This window comes from Chiloscyllium plagiosum, chromosome 5, assembly GCF_004010195.1.
Source record: "Chiloscyllium plagiosum isolate BGI_BamShark_2017 chromosome 5, ASM401019v2, whole genome shotgun sequence".
NCBI classification, from domain to species: domain Eukaryota; kingdom Metazoa; phylum Chordata; class Chondrichthyes; order Orectolobiformes; family Hemiscylliidae; genus Chiloscyllium; species Chiloscyllium plagiosum.
The window spans coordinates 98,740,109-98,762,355 of record NC_057714.1 but is presented as its reverse complement, the minus strand read 5'-3'; the positions used below and the strand labels follow the sequence as shown (position 1 = coordinate 98,762,355).

Here is a 22,247-nt window from a genome sequence, read left to right as displayed (position 1 = left end):
AGTTTCTAAACATGGATCGCAACTTGGTGAATCACTAATTTTTTTAATTAAAGGGTACAGTGATGGCAACATGAAATGTCTTGCTTTTGAAATTGAGAAATGATGAGACCTTCATTTTAAAAAATCTGTACCTTTTTTAAGGTTATTCTGCTGGTTCAAATCTGAACACCTTTGCCTTTGGCTGGTGAGCTACTCTAGGTCATTGACTTGTGCATCAAATTAGATTCCCAAAAAAAAGCTTGTGGGTTATGTTTTAATTTTCAACATTTTTTTTTCAAAACCATGCAGTCAATCTTGTAATGGAAGACAAAAGTGAAATTTATAACAGGATCAGGCTTTGGTGATACTGAGGGAATTGAGAGTTTGAAAATATAGCCATCAGAGCAGAGAAAGATGAAAGATTTAATTTTAAAAGAAAACTCTGATGAAGGTGAATAGGGAAAGATTACTCCTGAGGAGTTGGTGATAAGATGCAATCAATTTAAAATTGTCACTTCTGGAGCCAGAAGTACAATTAAAAGAGAGAGCTTGATAACCAGCAGTTAGCATGGAATTTAATTTGCAAATAATAATTAAGGCAGAAATTGTTGACTTTTAGTTTGAAAGGAGAAAGTAAAAGCACAAATGAAATTGAGGAATATTGGAAGAGAGTAGTTGGATTAGTTTTAAGTTGTTTGTTAAAAACTTAGATCACCTTTTAACTTATGTAAAATCTAAAAAGCATTGTAGTCTTAGTTTTGCAGTGCCTTAATATATCTTCAATTAGATGTCAGAAATTCAATATTGAATGAATGTTTGCACCAGAAATTTGTGTTCAATTAAGTTCAAGATTACTTTTCTTTCAGATGTTATTGAGATTGAGATGGGATTTTATACCACTTGAAAATATGTGCTTCAACGTACAAGGATATTGCATGTTTTCTGAGTAACCATTTACCAAAAACCTTTTTGATCTTTTCATTACTTCATGTCAAATTAATTTTTTTAAAGTGAAAAGTCAATTTATAGCTTTTTGGACAAAATGTATTTGAATCTAGTCAAATAGAGATATGCATAGGAAACTGGATAAAAACAATGACTGCAGATGCTGGAAACCAGATTCTGGATTAGTGGGGCTGGAAGAGCACAGCAATTCAGGCAGCATCCGAGGACAGGCAAAATCGACGTTTCGGGCAAAAGCCCTTCATCAGGAATAAAAAGGGGCTTTTGCCCGAAACGTCGATTTTGCCTGTCCTCGGATGCTGCCTGAATTGCTGTGCTCTTCCAGCCCCACTAATCCAGAAATAGGAAACTGGATGCCAAGTTATGTAGAATTACATAGAAAATGCAGCTGGGAAACAGAATGATTAGCCTAATTAGTGCATTTTAGTGTTTATCCTCCAGCCAGAGTCTTGATCACATGCCTGCCCTGCTCTCTTTATTGTTTGATTGCTGATCTAACCTATTCTTAAATGTTGACATTGTCTCTGCTTCAATCAAAACGCCCCTGGTGCATAGCCTCGCAAATCCGATGTGAAGAAAATTCTCTTTCTCTCCTCTCTCTCCTAACCCAAGAAGGTTGACTAAGGCAGGGCAGTGGATGTAGTCTATATGGACTTGAGTAAGGCCTTTGATAACATTCCACATGGGGTAGGCTGTTCTGGAAGGTTAGATTGCATGGAATCCAGGGGGAGCTGACAAGTTGGATACACAATTGGCTTGATGGTAGGAAGCATAGAGTAATAGTGGAAGGATGCTTGTTGAACTGGAGGCCTGTGACTATTCAAGTGCCTCAGGACTCGGTACTGGGCCCATTGCTGTTTGTTATCTATATCACTGGTTTGAAGAGAATGTACAAGGCATGATTAGTAAATTTGCGGATGACACTAAAATAGGAGGTAATGTGGACAGTGAGGAACGTTGTCAGAAATTGCAGCAGGACCTTGATCACCCGGAGGAGTGGAATGAGAAATGGCAAATGGAGTTTTATATAGATATGTGTGAGGTCTTGCATTTTGGAAAGTCAAATTGAGGTAGGAGTTTTGTGGTGAATGGTAGGGCCTTAAGGAGTGTAATGGAACAAAAGGACCTTAGAGTTCAAGTGCACAGTTCTCTGAAAGTGGAGTCACTGGTAGACAGGGCAGTAATGAAGGCTTTTGGCACACTGGCCTTCATCAGTTAGGGCATTGAGTATAGAAGTTGGCAAGTTATGTTGTAGTTGTACAGGATATTGGTGAGGCCGGACTTGGAGTTTTGGTCACCTTGCTATAGGAAGAATGTTATTAAACTGGAAAGAGTTCAGAAGAAATTTGCAAGGGTGTTGCCAGGACTTAATGGTCTGAGCCAAAGAGAGAGGTTGGACCAGCTAGGACTTTTTTCTTTAGAGCACAGGCAACTAAAGGGGGACCTGAGAGAACTGTATAAGATTGTGAGAGGCATGGATAGGGTGAATGCACTCCGCCTTTTTCCCAGGGTTGGAGAATTGAGGGCTATAAGACATCAGTTTAAGATTAGAAGGAAAAGAATAAAAAGGAACCTGAGGGGCAACTTTTTTTACGCAGAGAGCGTGGTATGCATATGGAATGAACTGCCAGTGGAAGTGGTTGGCTGGGGTGGGGGCGGGGTGGGGGGGTGTTGGGGGTGGGGGGGGGATATGGGCCAAGTGCAGGAAAATGGGGTTAGCGTGGGTGGATATTTTGGTTGGCATGGACCAGTATGTGCCAAAGGACTTGTCTCTGTGCTGTTGAACTCTGAGTCTCTCTCTGACTCTAAGTCGCTTGCAGTTAATCTCCCATATTAGTGAGCTGTTTGTGAGCCCTTTATACGAGCTCAATATCTTTCCTGTAGTGTGGATTATAAAGCTAGCTGTGTTTATACAAAGATTTTATGTTGATTCACTATTGCATCTCAACTTCTATATTCTACGTCTCCTGCAGTAAAAATTGGTACTGCATTAGCAAGTATGTGTCTCAGGCAAACGACTGACTTGAAGTTTTTAATTTCGGTTTTACATGTGTACAAAATATTTTTGCAGGCCTCAGAACTCGGTAAAAAAGGAAAGGAGAGCAAGCATCCAATGTACAGGAGATTGGTGCACACGCCTATAGACGTTGCCAGCATACAAGAGGTAAGTAAAGAACCGGCATAGTTAAACCTTTTGCAATTGGGCATTTATTATATTAAGTCCATATCTATTGGAAATTTAATGTACCTAGGATGGAAGATTCCAGATGGGTAGAAAAACAAAAGAAACTGTTGTCATTTTCCTTCAAGTAGAGAAGATTAAGGGAAAATTTGAAAATACCTTTTTCAGTAACAGAAGTGTTGGTAAACGGTGGGTGCAAATTTAAGCTAATTGACAAAAGAGGCAGTGACAGCAACATCACTTTCTGCAAATGTACTGCTCTTAAGGTAATGCAAGCTGGCTCAGTTTTCAAAAGGCAATTAAATAAATACCTGACGAAGTCAAAAATGTGGTGCTGTGTGTAAAGTGCAAAGGAAATGGAATTAATTGGATATCTCCAAAGAATCATCAAGGCATGAAGAACCAACTGGCCACCTTCTGTGCCATATCATTTTATGATGAATGCAAACAGTTGTCATTAGTGTTCTGACTTTGGTGTCACTGAGTTATGAGGCCTCCCAATATAAAGTAAATTTTAAAACTTCTAAAATTGTATAAACAATGAAGTTAAATGCTCAATTCTACATTTTTGGAATGTATTTTCTCAAAATGGTAATAAAAATCGCATTCAATCAAATCCTTCAAAATAAAACAGATATTGAGTAATTAGTTCTATTAAACTAATGATCTTGCAGTGAGATTTAGTGCTCAAAGAATTTGTAACATTGTTCCAATTTCCTTCTCAGAAACTGAATGAAAACAAATACAGAAGTTTTGATGAGTTTAAATCTGATGCCCAGTTGCTTCTTCACAACACTATACTATTCTATGGAGGTAAGATTGTTATTATTACTTAATCTGGTTTTTATTTATTTGAGCAAAGGCATGCTATTAGACTGGCAATTCAGGCACTTGCCATGCTAATGTGCTATGCCATTGGATAATTATTTCATATCTAAATCTGTGCTAATGTCTTGGACAAAGAGACAGTAATTGTATAAGTTTGCTGATGGCACAAAGCCAGGTGAAAATATAAGGTCTGAAGAGAACAGGCTGCAAACAGACATTGTTTAAGTGAGTGAGCAAGGAGTTGGCAGACAGAATATAACATTATGAATGTAAAATTACTCACTTTGGTGGTAGAAACAAAGCGCAGAATATTTGTTATAAGGTATGATATTGTAAATGTTGATGTTCAGAGGAACTTGAAAATCGTCAAAAAAGGAACTCAGATTGGTAACAGGCAAGTACAGCAAGCAATCAAGAATACATTAATATCTGGAAAGAGCAGATTTGCCTTATGAGGAAAGTTAGGCAGGCTAGGTCTGTATCCTCTGGAATTTAGAAGAGTCAGAAGTGACTTTATTGAAACGTAAAATCCTGAGGGAGCTTCACTGGGTGGATGTTGAAAGGATGTTTCCTCTGGTGGGTGAATCTAGAGGTAGGGGGTTAACATTTAAAAAGGGGGAGCTGCCTATTTAAAACACCTGAGGAAACATTTTTTTTCTGAGGGTTGAGTCTTTGGAATTCACTTCCTCAGAAAGCAATGGATACAGAATCTTTAAATGTTTTGAAGGAAGAGAGAACTTCTTGATTGTAAAGGAGATGAAAGGTAGTTAGGGATGTACATTAATGTAGCATTGAGAATAAAATCAGATCAACAATGATCTTCTTGAATGGTAGAACAGACTTGAAGTGCTGATTGACCTACTGTTGTTCCTACTCGTGTATAAGGCTAATGGCATATTGACCTTTTTGCAAGAGGATTGGTGTGCAGGAATAAAGACATTTTACTACAGTTGTACAGGGCTTTAGGAATAGCACATTTGGAATACTGTGTGAAATACCGTCTCTATATTTAAGGACACTGAAGATATTTTAGATTTGTCCCTAGAATGTTAAGGTTTTCCTATGATGAAAGGTTGAGTAAGTTGAGTCTATATTCTCTAAAGTTTGGGAGATGAGAGGCATGTAACTGAAACAAACAAGGTTCTGAAGGGGCTTAACAAGGTAGCCGCTGAGAGGTTGTTTCTGTTGGCTGAGGAGCATTCAAGACCAAATTCAATGGATTCCTAAGGAATTGGGAATATAAGGACAATGTGGGACTGTGGAATGTACTCAACTGAACATTCGTAGATTTCTGAGATAGATAATTCCCAAGATTCATAACCCATTGTGTGACTTTTATTTTTCCTCATCACAGACCAAAGAGATCAACCTCTTATTCTAAAATTGACCCTGTGTTCTATGTTCTCCAACTAGGGAAAACATTTTTGTGATATCTTCTGTGTTGAACCCTTTCAGAATTGTATACATTTCAGTGAAATTACCTTTCATTCTTTAAACTTCAGGGGGAGCACTCGGTTCTCATTATCCATAAGGGACAGGGATTCAGACTTCCCACAGATAACAAAAAATGTGGATGCCACTAAGGCCCTCTCCTATTTAATCAATACACACTCCTCCAAATAAACATATGCTTTCTAATGTTCGAAAAGCATCAACACATTAAAATGTGGCAATACCTAAAAGAAAATGATGTAATTAATAAAATAGTATAAAATAAATATTATTATACTGTGCATGTCATTCTTAGAGTAATTTTTAGGAAGGCAAGATGAGAAGCAATTATGTAGCACAATATTATGATTATGAGGTTGTTGTGTGGATGTCAGAGAGACGGGTGAAGTTAAAGATACTAAACAGCCAAACACTGTTGACCCAGGAGTTGGAAGCTGGAGGCACGGGGTTTGTGATTCTTCTCCTGGCTTTTGTAAAGAGAATCATTATGGGGAGCTGTGATGTCTTTTTCTTTCTTTATCATGAGCAAGCATTTACCAGAGCAATTGTCAATTCATCCTGAGAAATCTTTTAATTTGGTTATGCAGTTGACAATATTGTAATCTTTTCAACATTTTTGTATATCCTTGGTCTGACGAACGTGTACAAAAGTATGCTTTAACTGTCATCTTGTGCTATTTTTGCACAGTTTGGATCATTAAAGGCTACATTTACACAATTTTCTTTGATAGAAACAAAGAAGATACGAACAGAAAGTAGGCCATTCAACCCCTCAAGCCTGTTATGCCATTTATTATGATCATGGCTGACCATTGCGCTCAATAACCTAATCATCCTCCCTCAAAATACATTAATGCCTTTGGCCACAAGAGCTATATCTATCTCCTTCGTGAAAACGCACCATGTTTCAGCCTCAACCATTTTCTATGGTGGTTAATGTCACAGTCTGGGGGAGGCAATGGCCTAGTAGTATTATCACTGGATTATTATTCCAGAAATTCAGCTAATATTCTGGGGGCTCAGGTTCAAATTCACCATGGCAGATGGTCGAATTTGAATTCAGTAAAGAATCTGGAAGTAAGGGTCTAATATGACCATGAATCCATTGTCGATTGTCAGAAAGACCCATTTGGTTCATGAATGTCCTTTGGAAATCTGCACTCTGCACTCCCTATGCGCGCGCACGCGCACACACACACACACACACACACACACACATTCTCACACTCACAACCCCCACCCCAGACAGACATACACAGACAAAGACCCACATGCACACACACATTTGTGGGGTGAATTTGTCCTTGCAGAATTGCATTGCACTTTGTTCAAAAACTGCATACATTCATGTAGAACTCTGAGCTCAAAAACTGCATGAATTTATGTAAAACTCTTATCTCACTTTTTAGATTAGAATCAATCTAAACATCAGGTCATAGACAGAGAACACAGGGGGGCTAACACCTTCAACATATTGTCTCGCTATCACCATTGTTAACAGCTAACCCGAGAATGCAACTTTTATATAAAAAAAGGTTTTGAGATTTACACATGAAAGAAGTGAAACTATCACTGTATTCTAACAGATGAAAGGCTTAACAGACAATCAATTTTTCAATGTATAATTTCAGTTATATCACACTGCAAATTTTTGCTATAAATTCTGTGTTACGATCAAACCCTCCACTATCACCTGATGAAGGAGCGTCGCTCCAAAAGTTAGTGTGCTTCCAATTAAACCTGTTGGACTATAACCTGGTGTTGTGTGATTTTTAACTTTGTACACCCCAGTCCAACACCAGCATCTCCAAATCTTTGGAAATCTGTCATTGTCATTGTTACCTAGCCAAGCCTACATGTGACTCCAGACCCACAACAATGTGGTTGATTCTAAACTGCCAACTGGGCAATTAGGGATGGACAAAAAATGTTGGCCTAGCCAGCATTTTTGCATGAATGAGTTTTTTTTTTAAAATGGCTCACCATTGTTTGGGTGAAGAAATTTCTCCTTGTCTCCAGTCCTAAAAGATTTACCCCTTATCCTTAAACTATAACCCCTGGTTCTGGACTCCCCCACCACTGGGAACATCCTTCTTCCATCTAACCTGTCTAGTCTTGTGAGAATTTAATAGGATTTTATAAGATTCCCCCTCATTCTTCTAAACACAGTGGATACAATCCTAATCAACCCAATCTCTCTTCGTGCATTAGTTCTGCCATCCCAGGAGTCAATTTGGTAAACCTATGCTGCACTCTCTAAAGACCAAGAAATTCTTCCTCAGATAAGGAGACTAAAACTGCACCCAGTATTTCAGGAATGGCCTCACCAATGCCCTGTATAATTGCAGCAAAACATAAAATCCTCTTGTAATGAAGGCCAACATACAACTTGCCTTCTTTACTGCTTACTGCACTTATGAATGCTTACTTTGTGACTAGGTTGCACAGGAGCATCCAGGTCATGCTGAACTTTCTCCACTGTCAGTTTGCACCTATTCAGAAATGTACTGCTGAGGCTATATAAAGATCTGGTCAGACCACATTTGGAACATTGTGAGCAGTTTTGGGCCCGGTATCTGAGGAAAGATGTGGTGGGGTTGGAGGGAACCCAGAGGAGTTTTACAAGAATGATCCTGGGTATTTTGGGCTTGTCATAAGAGGAATGGTTGAGGACTTTAGGCTTGTACTTGATAGAGGGGGATTTGATTGAAACTTGCAGGATACTGATAGCCCTGGATAGTGTGGACCTGGTGACGTTTCCACTAATGGGAGAGACTGGGATCCAAGGATGCACAGCCTCAGGGTGAAGGGGAAACCCTTCAGAATTGAGATGAGGAGTTTCTTCAGCCAGAGAGTCGTGACTCTGGAACTCATTGCCTCAGAGGGCTGGGGAGGTCAAGTAATTTAGTGTCTTTTAGGCGGATGGATAGGTTTTTGATTGGTATGGGGATTGAGGGTTATGGGGAAAAAAACAGGAGAACAGGGTTGAGAAACATATCAGTCATGATTCAATGGGCTGAATGGCTTAATTCTGCTCATGTATCTATTTTATTTTCTGGATGCTGCCTCTTGTTTGCCAGGGTGTATCTGTTAAGCAGAGCTTGAGTGTGTTTTCATTATAGTCAAAGGGAGCGCTGCAAAGCAAACTTTGAAGGCTTCACTTAGGAGCTTTGATTTTGTGCCTGACACAACCAATCCAAAAATGGTGTGATCTTCTTCAAAAGCAAGGCCATGTTTGAGGTAGAGTGAAAATGCAGAGAAATCATGAACCAGCAGCTCATTTCAAAATTCAGTCTTGTCTTGAGGGTTCTTTCCTATTTGTAGTAGAACCATTCAGGTGGAGAGTGATAGCAGTCACCTATGTACTTCCACAACCATGCCAAACACCCCAGAATTGTGTTTTAAATGCTTTTGTGCAATTTATTTATCACCTTTAATTTCCTTAGAACTGAATGACTTGTTAAGAGGTGGTTCAGAATCAGCCACACTGCTGAGAGTCTGGAGTTGAATATAGATCAGACCAGGCAGGGGAAGCAGATTTCCTTCCTTAAAGGACATTAGTGAATCAGATGGGCTATTACAGCAATCAATTATCATTCCATGGTCGTCATTACTGAAACTAGCTTTCATATTCTGGATTTATTGATTGAGTTTTAATTCCATCAGCTGTCAGAATGGGATTTGAACCTGCGCCTCCTTACTCCCATTTTTCCTTCCTGTTTCTTTTTACCTAAAATGCTGAGCTTTGGAGTATTGATGTTTTACTTACTATGGTTAAATTTATCCCTCAAGAATGTTCCCACCTGTCCCTTTATTAAAGCCCTATTTACTGTGTGATTTATTCAATTCATCAGGATATTTGTTCCAACCAGTTTACCCACCCCAGTTATAATTTCTTTCAACCTCTTCCACTGGGCAGAAAATACAAAAGCTTAAACCTGTGTACCAACAGATTCAAGAACAGCTTCTTCCCTGCTTTTATTAGACTTCTGAATTGACCCCTCAAATTATAAAGTTAATGTTGATCCTGCTGTTTGTGCATCTTCTCTGCAGCTATAACGTATTTTTCGCTCTGTACATTTTTATGGTATGAACTGCCTGTACTGCACACCAAACAAAACTTCTCACTGTATCTAGGTACATGTGACAATAATATTCAAATCAAATCAGAACCATGGATTCTACTAATGGAACTGCACTTTGTGTGCTCTGCAAGAAACTAGTGAAGCAAAGGAAAATTGACCAGTTTTGCCAGCAGCTGTCTGTTCGTGAAACCAGTGTTTAGAGCATCTTGACTGATATTTTTGTTAATTCCTTGGAGCTAAAACAAACTCACAGTCATGGATTCATAAGCTTCACCCCATCAAATGTCCTGAGCAGGTACCCTTAAGGGTACTCTGCAGAAAACAGTTTCTTTCTACTTTGAATCAGATCATCTAATCCTTTTGAAAAGCTCTCAGCAGCAATGAGGATTGAGCTACAAGTAGTTTCATCATCCTGAGTCTTTTCAATTTTAAATCCATAATCAATCTGCACTTGCACCTTCATTTTACAATACAGAGCATTGCAAATAGATCATTGGGACAGAAGTGTGTCAGGGAAAACATTATGTAGATGTTTATTATGAGAAGAATAGCAGCATGTATGATCTTCATTAGCAGATTTGAAAATAAATATTTGCATTATACCTAAGTAGACTTGGCTGTACACACAATAATTATGGTGGAACGTCATCCAGTTATAATGCATCAACATCATCCAATTGTAGTATCCACTTGTTTCTTGAATTATTTCAAGATTTCAGCATTCATTACTGTATCTTTACATTAATCCCACCAGTTAATCTTGCTTCATGTTAACAAGAATTTCCCAATTTTGATCTAAATATTATATCTTTTCAGTTTGAATTTTGTTCCTCCCTGTAATTTTTAAAATTAATTTTCTGGATTAGCACTAACACTGTTATGCTTTCATAAATTCATCTCTCAGATTCCGATTCCTGGCAGTGGTGCACAATCTTTTCAATTTTCTCCACATGACTTTTAAATTGTGGACTTTTCTCTCATTTTTGGCGGTTTTCTGTTGTATTCAATTGGTTAGAAATACTTATTGAGTCTGCTAAGATACTTAAGTACCTTTTCAGTTTTAATTATAACTGTTCGCACCTCTAAATCTAGAAATTTAATTTCCATATCCTTTCTTTTGTTAGATGGCTTTTATAATTTCACTGTGACTGATCACCGATCTCTGCACTCAATCCATAATAAATCAGTTTGGTTCCTAACTTATTCTGCAGCAGGCTATAAGCCTCTGACTCTTCTCTCTTTTCCTTCACACTTTCCCAAACATGTTGAAAGTTTAGTACCTGTCATTTAGTTGCTTATTACATTTGCTGTGCCATATGCTGCTACGTTTGTTACTGCAATCATATTTTGATTTCCCATTTTAGTAAGAATTCCTGGCTTTTTTCTGTGCATTAATGCATTTGCATCAAGTTTGTATCGTCATTTCAAAATCTGACTACTTTTTTAAAAAGAGGAGACAGCTTTGGGATGTTCCAATGCACTTTAAGACAATTAATTACATTTAAAATGTACGGGACGACTACAACCAATTTGCACATGAGTTATCTGCTTTCGGTGTTGTTACTGAAGGAGAAATATTAGCCAGTGCACTAGGATAGTTCTTTTAATTCTGACCAAAGGGTCTGATTTCATGCTATATGACTGTTTAAATTCAGTTTTCCACTGAAATATCTGCTTGAGAGCTCAAGTGAGGCTTGAACCCGAGATTTTTCTGATTCTGAGATAGGCATGCTACCATTGAGATATGGCTGTTTCATCCTGATTAACATTTTGCAACCACGTTCCCTCCTATCACTTGTACGTTATAGTAAATAATGTCTCGCTTCTATCTTTCAATAGTTGATGGTGTAATTATTTTTTAGTTACATCATTCTTTTTTTTTGGCAGCTGATAGTGACCAGGCAGAAGTAGCCAGGGCTCTTTTTAAAGACACTTGCCATGAGGTAAGCTATGAAATCTAAAGTCAATTACCAATGCTACAACTTATTAGTCAAACTCAATAGCTACAGTTAGAGCCACCTCTATCAGAAGTGGTTATACAATGCAGCCACCTAAACCTTAGGAGCCAGTATTGGTGCTTGCTATAGTAATGTAAAAAATATAGTTTTAGATTGACTCTGGAATCTTTTAACTAGAATGGTTCTCATCGTGCCTCATCTATTCCCAGTGCAGCCACAGCATTGTTTTTATTAGAGCCATTTTAAATTATATGCATTCCACACTAAGTACAGATAGATTTAGATGAGTACCTATTGGCATCTGCTCCAACACAACTTAATCTCCAGAATATGCCAACTTGACTTACTTTAAAATCATCGAAGAATCTGCGGGTTCTACACCCAGTAAAACCTAGTAACTGCAGAGTACAGACTGTACTCCACCAGCTTGCACATGCAAAATCTGAAAGAAACCATCTCCTGTTAGATGCAATTCTGTGGGCAACACTTGTTGAACAATTACAAGTGTGCTACCAGCTAAACTAACCATGAGTTTAAGGTATTCAGTCTCCTTTACGCTGACTAGAAATTGCATCATTTCAGGCATAGGGTCCTGTTTTCTGCAAACAGGAGGAATATATTTGAGTCTTGTGCTTTTATTTTGTATTAGCTGGGAGTTTGGGGAACCTATTAATTCCCATTACTTTTTCCATGGCAACGTCTCAGCCAAAAACCAACTTGCCAACAAATGACATCTATTCTTCCTGTAGTGTGGATCATTTGGAAGTTGCCACTTTTACATTTCTCCCGATGAGTGCTCTACATTTTGGCAAAAGATTTCTTTTTAGCAATATAAGAAGGTTTTTATTTTCTTGTAAACTTTTTAAATTTGTGATCTGATACAAAAAATACTGCAAAATCATTTTCGATGCTGTTTGGAAGATGGAGAGTGTTTGTAAGGAGCAATTAATTTATTAATAATTAAGTATGACAAGGAAATGTAACATTTCAGTAGCTCTAAATGCAAATTGATTGTGTTTCAAATTTAAATCAACTTCATTTCACCTGCTGCTAGCACTTCATTTTGTTTTCTAGTTGGCAGAACTTCAGCTGTGCAAGAACTGTTTCTACTTGTCCAATTCACGACCTGAGAACTGGTTCTGCTATCCTTGTGTAAGTGTGTAAATAAATTCCTATTTTTGAAATTTATGTTCTCATTGTGACATATCAGTGTTGGAGAATGGACCATACTCCTACTTTTGTCATTACTGAATAATTTAAACAAATTGTGGTTCTGGTCAAACTCATTCTATGCTACCCAAAAATGGGACTTGCGTTCAAAGTCAGAAAAGTATGTGCTACTCCCATCATGCAACATTTTCAATTTCTTGCACTCGAAAGAGAGTGCCAATGTGTTCTAAACTCTGAACACATTTGCAGGAGAGCCTACATTAGTTGCAACTGAATTCACACATCCAATTAATTATATATGGGAGCATTGCATCACTTTTACTTTGTTTCTTTGTTTCACTTTGTCTGCGATAAAATTCACACTCAAGTTAGAGTTGAATGGACCATAGACTTAATCTGTTACATGTTGTGATTGTGTATTTAAATGCCAAGGTCAGTGCATCCCTATGCATGCTGCCTTGTGTGATTTTTCTGATTGAGAGTATAAATATTTGTGTTATTTCATGGATTCGCACCTGCTGGAAGCTTGCTGCCTATGCATTAGTTTGTTTATTTGAGAAAAAACAGCCTTATACCTCATATACCCTCATCAAATGAATACCACACAACCAGAAGGGCAGTGTTCTTTGTCATTTTTTAATGCAAGTGTTATTTCAATAAAAATTAAAAATAATTTCCTATATACAATATTCAAAATGATCTCTCAAGTTGTATTTTAATTGCCAAAAATTTATAAGTGCAATATAAAAATTGTCACTAACATGTTAAGCAGGATTAGACTTAATACACTTGCTAATACATTTTGTGCCTTTGAAAACTTTTGGATGAAAAATCTAAGAGAAGGTAGACCACTGACTCAGCCTTAAAGCAGCCCTGCCAAAGAGAGGAATTTTCAAATGCATGTCACTGCCAGTTTAGAAAATATTCACTTATCAAACTTAATTCCAGAATGGTGGGATCAAATAGGCTTGAGTGTCATCATCATCAAGATCACATTTGATGCAAATAATGATACTAAAATACATAACTTTCCAGAATAAAATGTGCAATCTTCATTACCTGGCAGAAAAATCCAAGATCTTAAATCAGGAAGGAAGCATTCCAGTAGCCAAAGACTGATGTCCAGAGTCAGATCTGAAAGAACAAGATGATGGGATAAGAAACGTAAGGCTGACCGATCCAATAATATGTTGACTGTCATGACATGAAGCTTTTTCAAAACTATCATTTCCATCAATATTAAATGGTTAAAACAAAATCCCTTTCACTCAGAGAATGGTGTTTCATTTTAAGGATGCTAGTGCTATTCATTAATGCTGGAAAGAATGCTTTTGACAGCCTTTCAACTATGAATCCACAGTGGCAGTTGATGCTGTCCAGTCTGTCTCCCATTACAGTGGAGTATCCATGATTAAACCACCTGTCAGTTGTGAGCTTCTGCAAGCAATCAAATGGATGAAAAACAAGAAAGATCTGTGACCCCAACTGGATTCCAGCTTGTCCTTAAAGCCTGTTTACAAGGCCTAACCATTTTCAGCTGTTTCATCTTCCCTCCATCATAAGGATTTTAAGATCTGAAATGCTGACATTCACTGACTGTCCAAAGTTCATATCCCTAAGGGTACTGAATCAGCCGGTTTCCAAATGGGCTTGCACAACATTCAGATTTGTCTGACGAGTGGCAATTAACATTCGCACCACAAGTGCCGGGCAATAAGCAATTTGAGAATCCAATATTTCCCCCGATGTTCAATGACCTTAACATCACTGAAATTCCCCCTATCAATGTGATTAACCAGAAATGTAACTGAACTCGCCACGTAAACACATGGACTGCAAGATCAGGTCAGAATACTGCTGTGGATAGTTCACCTCCTGACACCCCAAAGTCTGTCCACCATTATAAAGCACAAGTCTGGAGTGTGGTGGAATACTCCCCACTTACCTGGATGAGTGGGGCCCCAACAGCACTCAAGCTTGACACCATCCAGGACCAAGCAGCTTACTTAATTGGCACTACATCTACAAGCATCCAATCCCTCCATCACTGACACTCAGTAGCAGCAGTGTGTACTATCTACAAGATACACTGCAGAAATTCACCAAAGATCCTCAGTCAGCACCTTCAAAACTCTCAATCTCTACCATCCAGAAGGACAGGACAGCAAATAGATGGGACGATGACCAATTGTAGTTCCCCTCCAAACCACTAATCAGCCTGACTTAAAAATATATCTCTGTTCCTTCAGTATCGCTGGGTCAAACTCCTCGATCTGCCTCCTTCATGGCAGCGGGCCTACCTATAATACATGGGCTGCAGCAGTTCAGGAAGGCAGCTCATAACCATCTTCTCAAAGGCAACTACAGATGGTGAATAAATGTTGATCCAGCTAGTAATACCCATATTCTCTGAATTTAGAAGAAGCTGCCAAATGTTTGCGCACGTGAGGATTCCATACATCTGGCCCTCATTCTAGGAATTCCGAAGGGTAGACAAATCATTCAAATAGTTTTGAGGAAGCTGTCAAAGCATTTCCCTCATCCACAACATGGAAAATGTAATAAAAGCAAAATATTGCAGATGGTGAAAATTGGAAACAAGCATAGAGAATGCTGGAGAAACTTAGCAGTTCTGGCAACTTCAGAGAAACAGAATTAACATTTGGAGTCCAGTATGAATCATCTCCAGAATATTGAGATATTTTGATGTCTAATTATTGTCTGTGTAATTGTTCTTGCTGAGAGACTATTGCAGCTTTAGCATCTTGCATGCAATCAAACAAAACACTGCAGATACTAGAAATTTGAAATGAAAGAAAGAAAATATTGGAAAACACTCAGCAGATGAAAAGAGAACTGAAGTTAACATTTCAGCTTGATGACTGACCATTTCTGCTGAAGGACCATTGGCCTTAAGATGTTAACTTTGTCTCATTCTCTGCCCAAATGTTGCTTGACCTTCTGAGTATTTCCAGCACTGGAATTGACTTTGGTGCTCAGCGCCAACCAATTTTATATTAAGTAAAACAAAAGTTGTAAATGTTTAATTGTGTATCAAATGTAATATATAAAGGATACTTCTGTAATGTTATTAAGAGGTCTGTAAATACTTGTATCATGGAAAAGGGTATGATGAGGGGGGGGGGTGCGGTTTCAGATGAACCTCGGAAGCAAAAAGGTTGACAACCCCTATATTAAATGGAATAGAAGGAAGGAACAACAGTGGTATGGATCTGATGTGTGGATGTGTCCATTTCTTAATTGAGGGAAAGTCGAGAACTGACCATCAGCCTTTCCATGAATTTCGAGCAATGTCTGCATTTGCACAATAACAATAAATTAAAGTACTGACAGAAATTTAGAATTGTTAGGTTAGGTGGATTTGCCAGGATAAATTGCCCACAGTGTCTAGGAATGTATAGATTAGCCATGGGAAATGCAGCAAGGTGGGTCTGGGTGGGATGCTCATCGGAGAGTCAGGGTGGACTTGATTGAAGGCCTGCTTTCACAATAGGGGGGATACTGTGGAATCTCAACTCTGTAAATATTAATTGTTCTTGGTGGTTTAACAATTTTTAAATTTTATAGCTTTTTTCTATTTGTTTTTTCATCCATTCTTAGCCCAATCCAACTCTTTCTTTCTTTAAGTTGTTCTGTTTCCTTCTGTCATTCCCATCTTCTTTCTCAGTGTTTAAATGTTACAGGTTAATAAGAGTTGGTCCTAGCTCCATCATTATTAGCTTGCACTTCCAACATGTTATGGACAAAGATTTTTCTCATTGAAGTGTGAGGGAAGGAATTTAACTAATGGACCAATTATCAAAATTTACTGATTATTTTTTGTTGATAATTTGTGGTAAATGGTGAGGATATATATCTGTTCGTAGTCATTGTTTGGGATGTATTTAAAGATCACTGATTTTATCTAATTCTGTCTTTGACACAAGGGCATGAATCTTCAGTATTTGTGTTTTGTTGTTTTGTTCACTGGGATGTTGCAAGTCAGGTGTGTGGTGTAGGCAGGAAGATACCTGCAGGTGGTAGTGATCTAATACATCTGCGCTTGTCTGTCTAGCTGGTAGATGTCATGGGTTTGGAACATACTGTGAAGGAGTCTTGGTGAGTTGTTGTAGTGCATCCTGTACATAGTGTGCACACTGCTGCCAGTGGAAGGAATGATATTTTACAGTGATAGATGTAATGTAAATGAAGTAGGCTGCCTCACTTTGGATGGTGCCAAATTCATTTAGTGTTGTTGGTACTACACTTATCCAGGGAAGGAGCGGGGGGGGGTTATTCCTTCACACTTCAGATTGTGCCTTATAAATGATGGGCAGACTTTAAGAAGTCAGGAGGTGAGTTACTTTGGAGTTGTACTGTAAATCAGGTTTTCTGAAAAGTCAAAGGCCATTTAAAAGTAAAGAAGAAGTTGTTCCTGCCTCTTTTTTTTAAAAAAAGGCTTGATAGGTATTAAGAAGCATCAAGAGTTTTAACATCACTGGATAAGAGGTACTGATTAACAGGAAAGCAAAAGAAAAATATATACTTTATAAAAATTTTACTCAATTTTTATTTATTTTATTTATTAGTTTAAAACTAAAGAATACAATTGCAGTGGCAAGATAGGAAATAAAGAGGCAATAGTGAAAAAGGCAGAAGGAGAAATATGTTAAGGTGTGGATGTGAGTGAGGAAACTCAGTCCTGATTTGGTTAGGATGTCAGCGATATGTGCATCCCAGTTTAACTTGAGATGGCAGCCACTGAGACTGATGGCACAGGGTTAGTTCTTTGCAACCAAAAGAGTTTTTCTGATCTTCAGCTTAGAGAAGCCTTTGCTTATCCAAGCCTTGGTAGCATGCAGGTGACTTAAACGTGTGATAATGATCTTTTAATGGAAGCTGTGGAGAGATCTTTTTTGTATTTGCATTTGTTAAGTGACTGTAAAGTTCTCCTCTTAGATCAAATTGTGACCTATGAGTAGCAGCGCTGGGATCAAGCATGTGGCTATGCAAAATTACATAAAATGTTCTCTCTAGGGATTTGCTTTAAGATAGTTAAAAAGAAATTCTCTGAGCAGTATAACTCTTGGTGAAATTAAAAGTTTCAAATGAATTGACTGTTAAGTTGAAACAAATATTACATTTTTGAAATTTCCTTTACACCTCAGGTTCCCAATCATGAGTTGGTGTGGGCCCGAATGAAAGGATTTGGGTTTTGGCCTGCCAAAGTCATGCAACGCCAAGACAATCAGGTGGATGTGCGCTTCTTTGGACATCATCATCAGAGGTACGACACTTGTTAGTTTTGTATAGCTAGTGTTTATTTGAAATAAATAAATATGTATGCAACTAATTAAATGTTCTGTGTTTATTTCATTTGTAGGCTTGATTATTTATTTCCCAAACAGTATTAATTCCTATTTTATTATGTAAGTTAGCTCACTGAGCTGGAAGATTTGTTTTCAGACGTTTCATCACCATACTAGATAATATAATCAGTGAAGCGCTCGTGGTATGTCCTGCCTCTCTCTTTATAGATCTTGGTTTCTTAAGGTGGGTGATGTCATTTCCGGTTCTTTTTTTTTCCGGTAGATAGGATTTAAATCGATGTGTTCATTGATGGAGTTCTGGTTAGAATGTCATGCCTCTAAGAATTTTTGTGCGTGTCTTTGTTTCGCCTGCCCTAGGATGTGTGTATTGTCCCAGTCAAAGTGGAGTCCTCCTTTGTCTGTATGGATGAAAACTAGTGATATTAGGTCGTGTCTTTTGGTGGCTAGTTGGTGTTCGTGTATCCTGGTGGCAAGGTTCCTGCTTGTTTGCCCAACAAGGTTCCTGCTTGTTTTACAGTCCCTGCATGATATCTTGTAAATGATGTTAGATTTTCTGGTAGTACCTAATGGATCCATTAATTTCATTAGTCTGTTTTAAGTGTGTTAGTAGGTTTGTGAGCTACCATGATGCCAAGGGATCTGACTAGTCTGGAAGTCATTTCGGATGCATCTTTGAAAAGTAATGTGGGTGTAGTTTTTGGTTGCGTTGTGTCTGCTTGTTTGGGATTGTTTCTAAGGAATCGGTGGATTGTGTTTATTGGGTATCAGTTTTTCTTGAAAATGTTGTATAGGTATTTTCTTCTGCTTGTTGTAGTTTTTGGGTACTGCAGTGTGATGTAGCTCATTGAAATAATGTCTTGATGCAGCTCTGTTTGTGGGTGTTGGGATGGTTGCTTCTGAAGTTAAGCATTTGGTTTGTGTTTGTTGTTTTTCTGTAGACTCTGGTTTGAAGCTCTCCGTTAACTCTACGTTCAACTGTCACGTTTAGGAATGGAAGTCTGTTGTCATTCCTCTCCTCTTTTGTGAATTTTATACCTTTCAGGATATTGTTAATGGTGTTGTACGTTTCCTCTAATTTGTTCCATTTTGTTATGACAAAGGTTTGCTCGCTGAGCTGCAAGGTTCATTTCCAGATGTTTCGTTACCCTACTAGGTAACATTTTCAGTGGGCCTCAGACGAGCCAATGCTGAAAATTCCTGCTTTCTATTTATATGTTTATTGACTGTGCAATAAAAGCAGTCTGCAAATGCTGGAAATCTGAAATAAAAGAAGAAATGCTGTAGAAGCTCAACAGATCTGGCATTATCTGGAGAGAGAGAGAAAGAGAATTGGCATTTCAAGTCCGACATGATTTCACACCTTAAAAACGAGTTATGTAGGATTCAAAGTGTTAACTCTGTTTCTCTTTCCACAGATGCTTCCAGACCTTCTAACTTTCTGCAGCCTTTTCTGTTTTTAATTGAATATTAAATGCATTTTATTTGCAAAGGAGTGAAGTTCAAGAGTAGTGAAGTCTTGCTATGATGATGCAAAGTGTGGTGAGCACACCTAGAGTACTGAAAAACTGTTTTGCCTTCTCATTTAGACAGTCATTTACTTGTGCTTAAGGCAGTTCAGGTGAAGGTTCCTTTGCTTGGTTCCTGGGATGTAGGTCTTGTGATCAAATGTCAAGCCTACTCTTGTTAAAGTTTAGAAGATTGAGAGGTGATTTTATTGAAAATTACCTGATTCTGAGGGGACTTGGCATGGGACATGCTGAGATGCATATCATAAGGGAAGCTTGAACTAGATATATTTTCAGAAAGAAGTGTTTTGATTAAAGACTGTGATGGCAACTTTGTTTTTTGAGCATCTTGAAATTCTCAACCCTAGAGAGCAGAGCAAGTTAGGTTACTAAGTATATTCGAGACTGAATTAGTCATATTTTTGGTGATGAGGGATATGGGGATATTGAGGTGCAGGCAGGAAAGGGAGATTGAGTTGAGCTGAGAACTTATTAATGTCTGTAGCTGCCCAAATGTTTTGCACCTACTTTTCTTTATTATCTTTTCGCCAAAGTGAAGAACCGTAGCAAAAGCACGCAATAGATTTACAGTTACTGTAGATTGGAATTATTCCTGGAGTTGTAGAATATCATTCTGCTGATACTTGATATGCTAGCTGTGAAACAAAGTTAGTGATTAATCTTGCAGTTTTTTCATTACAAATTTACAGTAGAACTTCCAACCTATCCCCATAGTTTTCACTTTGAAGTAAGACGATACTTTCAAAATTGTTTGATGAGCCATGGATCAAAAATAATTAAAAATGTGTGTCTTAAACTCATAAATGTAAATTTTTAAATAATTCATAGCATCTTGAATTTGAGTGGAATGATTTGCTTTAGTCCATTTTAAATACATTGGATGTTCTAAGGTATGACCTCCTCCAGGGGCAGTAATGTTACAGATTAAAACCTCCATGATCAACACTTCATCTGTTCCCAGTTGGATTTTGGAAATCTTGGTATTTGTACTTGCACTCTGTGCTATTATTGGTGATGTTAGAATAATGAATCCTAATGTATAATGACAGAGAATAGTCTAGAATCTCAGAAATCTATTATTTGAGGAGGTCAAGTTTATGAAGTAAGAAATGTGCAATAGTTGGTTGAATTGTGAAGGAACCGATCTATGTTGATGCAACATTGTGAACGGGCTGAAAGCAGCTCCACTGTGTGCAAGAGCAGCTGCTTTTCATCCTATAGAGCTTGGAGTGAACTACACCTTATCTCATACAAAGTCTAATGCTATTGAAGCTGAAAATCTATCCAAAAATCAGAGAATGCCTCGATGAACCTGTAGAAAGAGACAAATTTGACATTTCACATTGATGATGATGCGCAGTGAGTTGGGAGAGACAGCTGGGCGCTTTGCAGGTATTAAAAAAAACCATATGAGATAGGTAAGTCACTCCCTGCAGTACAACAATGACGCTGATAAAAGAGGAAATTTTGGCGCATTCTGACAAGTAAGGAATTCTTATTGTGCTCACCTCTGTCAAAATCATGGTTTGTATTTGTAGTGCACAACTTTGTGATCGTACTAGGTAGCGATAGCAGTTCAGATCCATCAATGCACAAATTCTGAGATCTTATTCCCAAGTGAAGGAATAAAAAACTAAATTGCGAGCAAAGAAAGAAATATTGCCAGTAGTGGAAATATCATTCAGACTGTAAAACATGGATTTTGGACAGGGGAACAAATTAGTTCAGGCACTCAGAGGAAGTTACAAACATGGGCAAAACCACTGTTTGAGAAAATAGTGAGATAGTGAAGGTGCATGAAAAATTCGAACTCTACCTGAAGGTAGGCAGACTGCAATTGTTAGATTCTTGTAAAAGGAAAGTGAAGGTGAAAAATGAAGGATGCATGTGAAAAATGCAGAAAAAAGGGAGAGAAAGAGATAGAGAGCAGTTTAGTCACTGATATTTGAGGTTACAAATACAAGGAATGGGGGGTGATGGTGGTGGTAGTAAATACAGAGGAACCTCGATTATCTGAACGAGATGGGCAATATTTCGTTTGGATAATTGATTATTCGATTAATTGATTCAATGCCTCTCCTCTGTGGCTTGGAGTTTTCTGAAGTTTCCTTTTTCCTTGCTCTGCCTGCCTTGCTCCCTCTCTCTGTCTGAGTTTATTTCTGAGCAGACACACACTTGTGAGTAAGGGACCTGCAGCATTGCTGAAACCTCCCCCCACCACCACCACTACCAGTTCAATGGGATTGAACTTATTATTTATTATCACAAATTTGTGTTTGTGAACCAACCATTAGGATGTACTTGAAAAGCGTAAAAATAGATATTGTTGCTCCAATGATAGATATTATGTTGATAAAGATTGCTGATTTGTCAGAGTAGTTTTTAATTTTCTTGCTAGTAGGAAACAGGTTGAAGGGAAGTTTCCAATTTAATAAGTCAGCAGAATGTGACGTACACAATGACTTCACAATAAGGGACTGAAAATTAGAAGTAAACAACAGGGCAGAAAATGTTGGAAAAACTCTGTAGGTCTCAGCATCTGTGGAGAGAAAAGGTTGACATTTCAGATTGACTCTTTCATTTTCAGCATTTTCTGTTTCAAACTTTAGCAATCCATATTTTGGATGGTAGCTTTTCAGAAACAGGTACCCAATGAAAAGTAAGTGTTATCTGGTGGCTGCTTGCTGAGACTTGAATCAGAGTGTATAATGTAAATCTGTTCTATCCAAATCTGTTATTCATAACTACAGAATATAATATTTTAAACTGCTTCC

General features: G+C 38.0%; 2 protein-coding genes across 2 annotated transcripts in view; both read left to right on the top strand.

Annotated features, from left to right (window-relative positions):
• The window catches only part of LOC122550324 (zinc finger MYND domain-containing protein 11-like), an 81,204-nt gene extending 62,294 nt beyond the window's left edge, over positions 1-18,910 (top strand). The window contains exons 6-11 of the mRNA XM_043691049.1: positions 3,014-3,106; positions 3,850-3,937; positions 11,377-11,432; positions 12,522-12,599; positions 17,786-17,904; positions 18,886-18,910. Of these exons, the coding sequence (XP_043546984.1) occupies positions 3,014-3,106; positions 3,850-3,937; positions 11,377-11,432; positions 12,522-12,599; positions 17,786-17,904; positions 18,886-18,910 (459 nt within the window). The remainder of the gene's footprint in view (positions 1-3,013; positions 3,107-3,849; positions 3,938-11,376; positions 11,433-12,521; positions 12,600-17,785; positions 17,905-18,885) is intronic.
• Positions 18,911-20,364: 1,454 nt separating this feature from the next.
• Positions 20,365-22,247, top strand: part of LOC122550100 (disco-interacting protein 2 homolog C-like) — a 27,093-nt gene continuing 25,210 nt past the window's right edge. The window contains exon 1 of the mRNA XM_043690681.1: positions 20,365-20,370. The gene's annotated coding sequence lies outside the window, so the exon portion shown is untranslated. The remainder of the gene's footprint in view (positions 20,371-22,247) is intronic.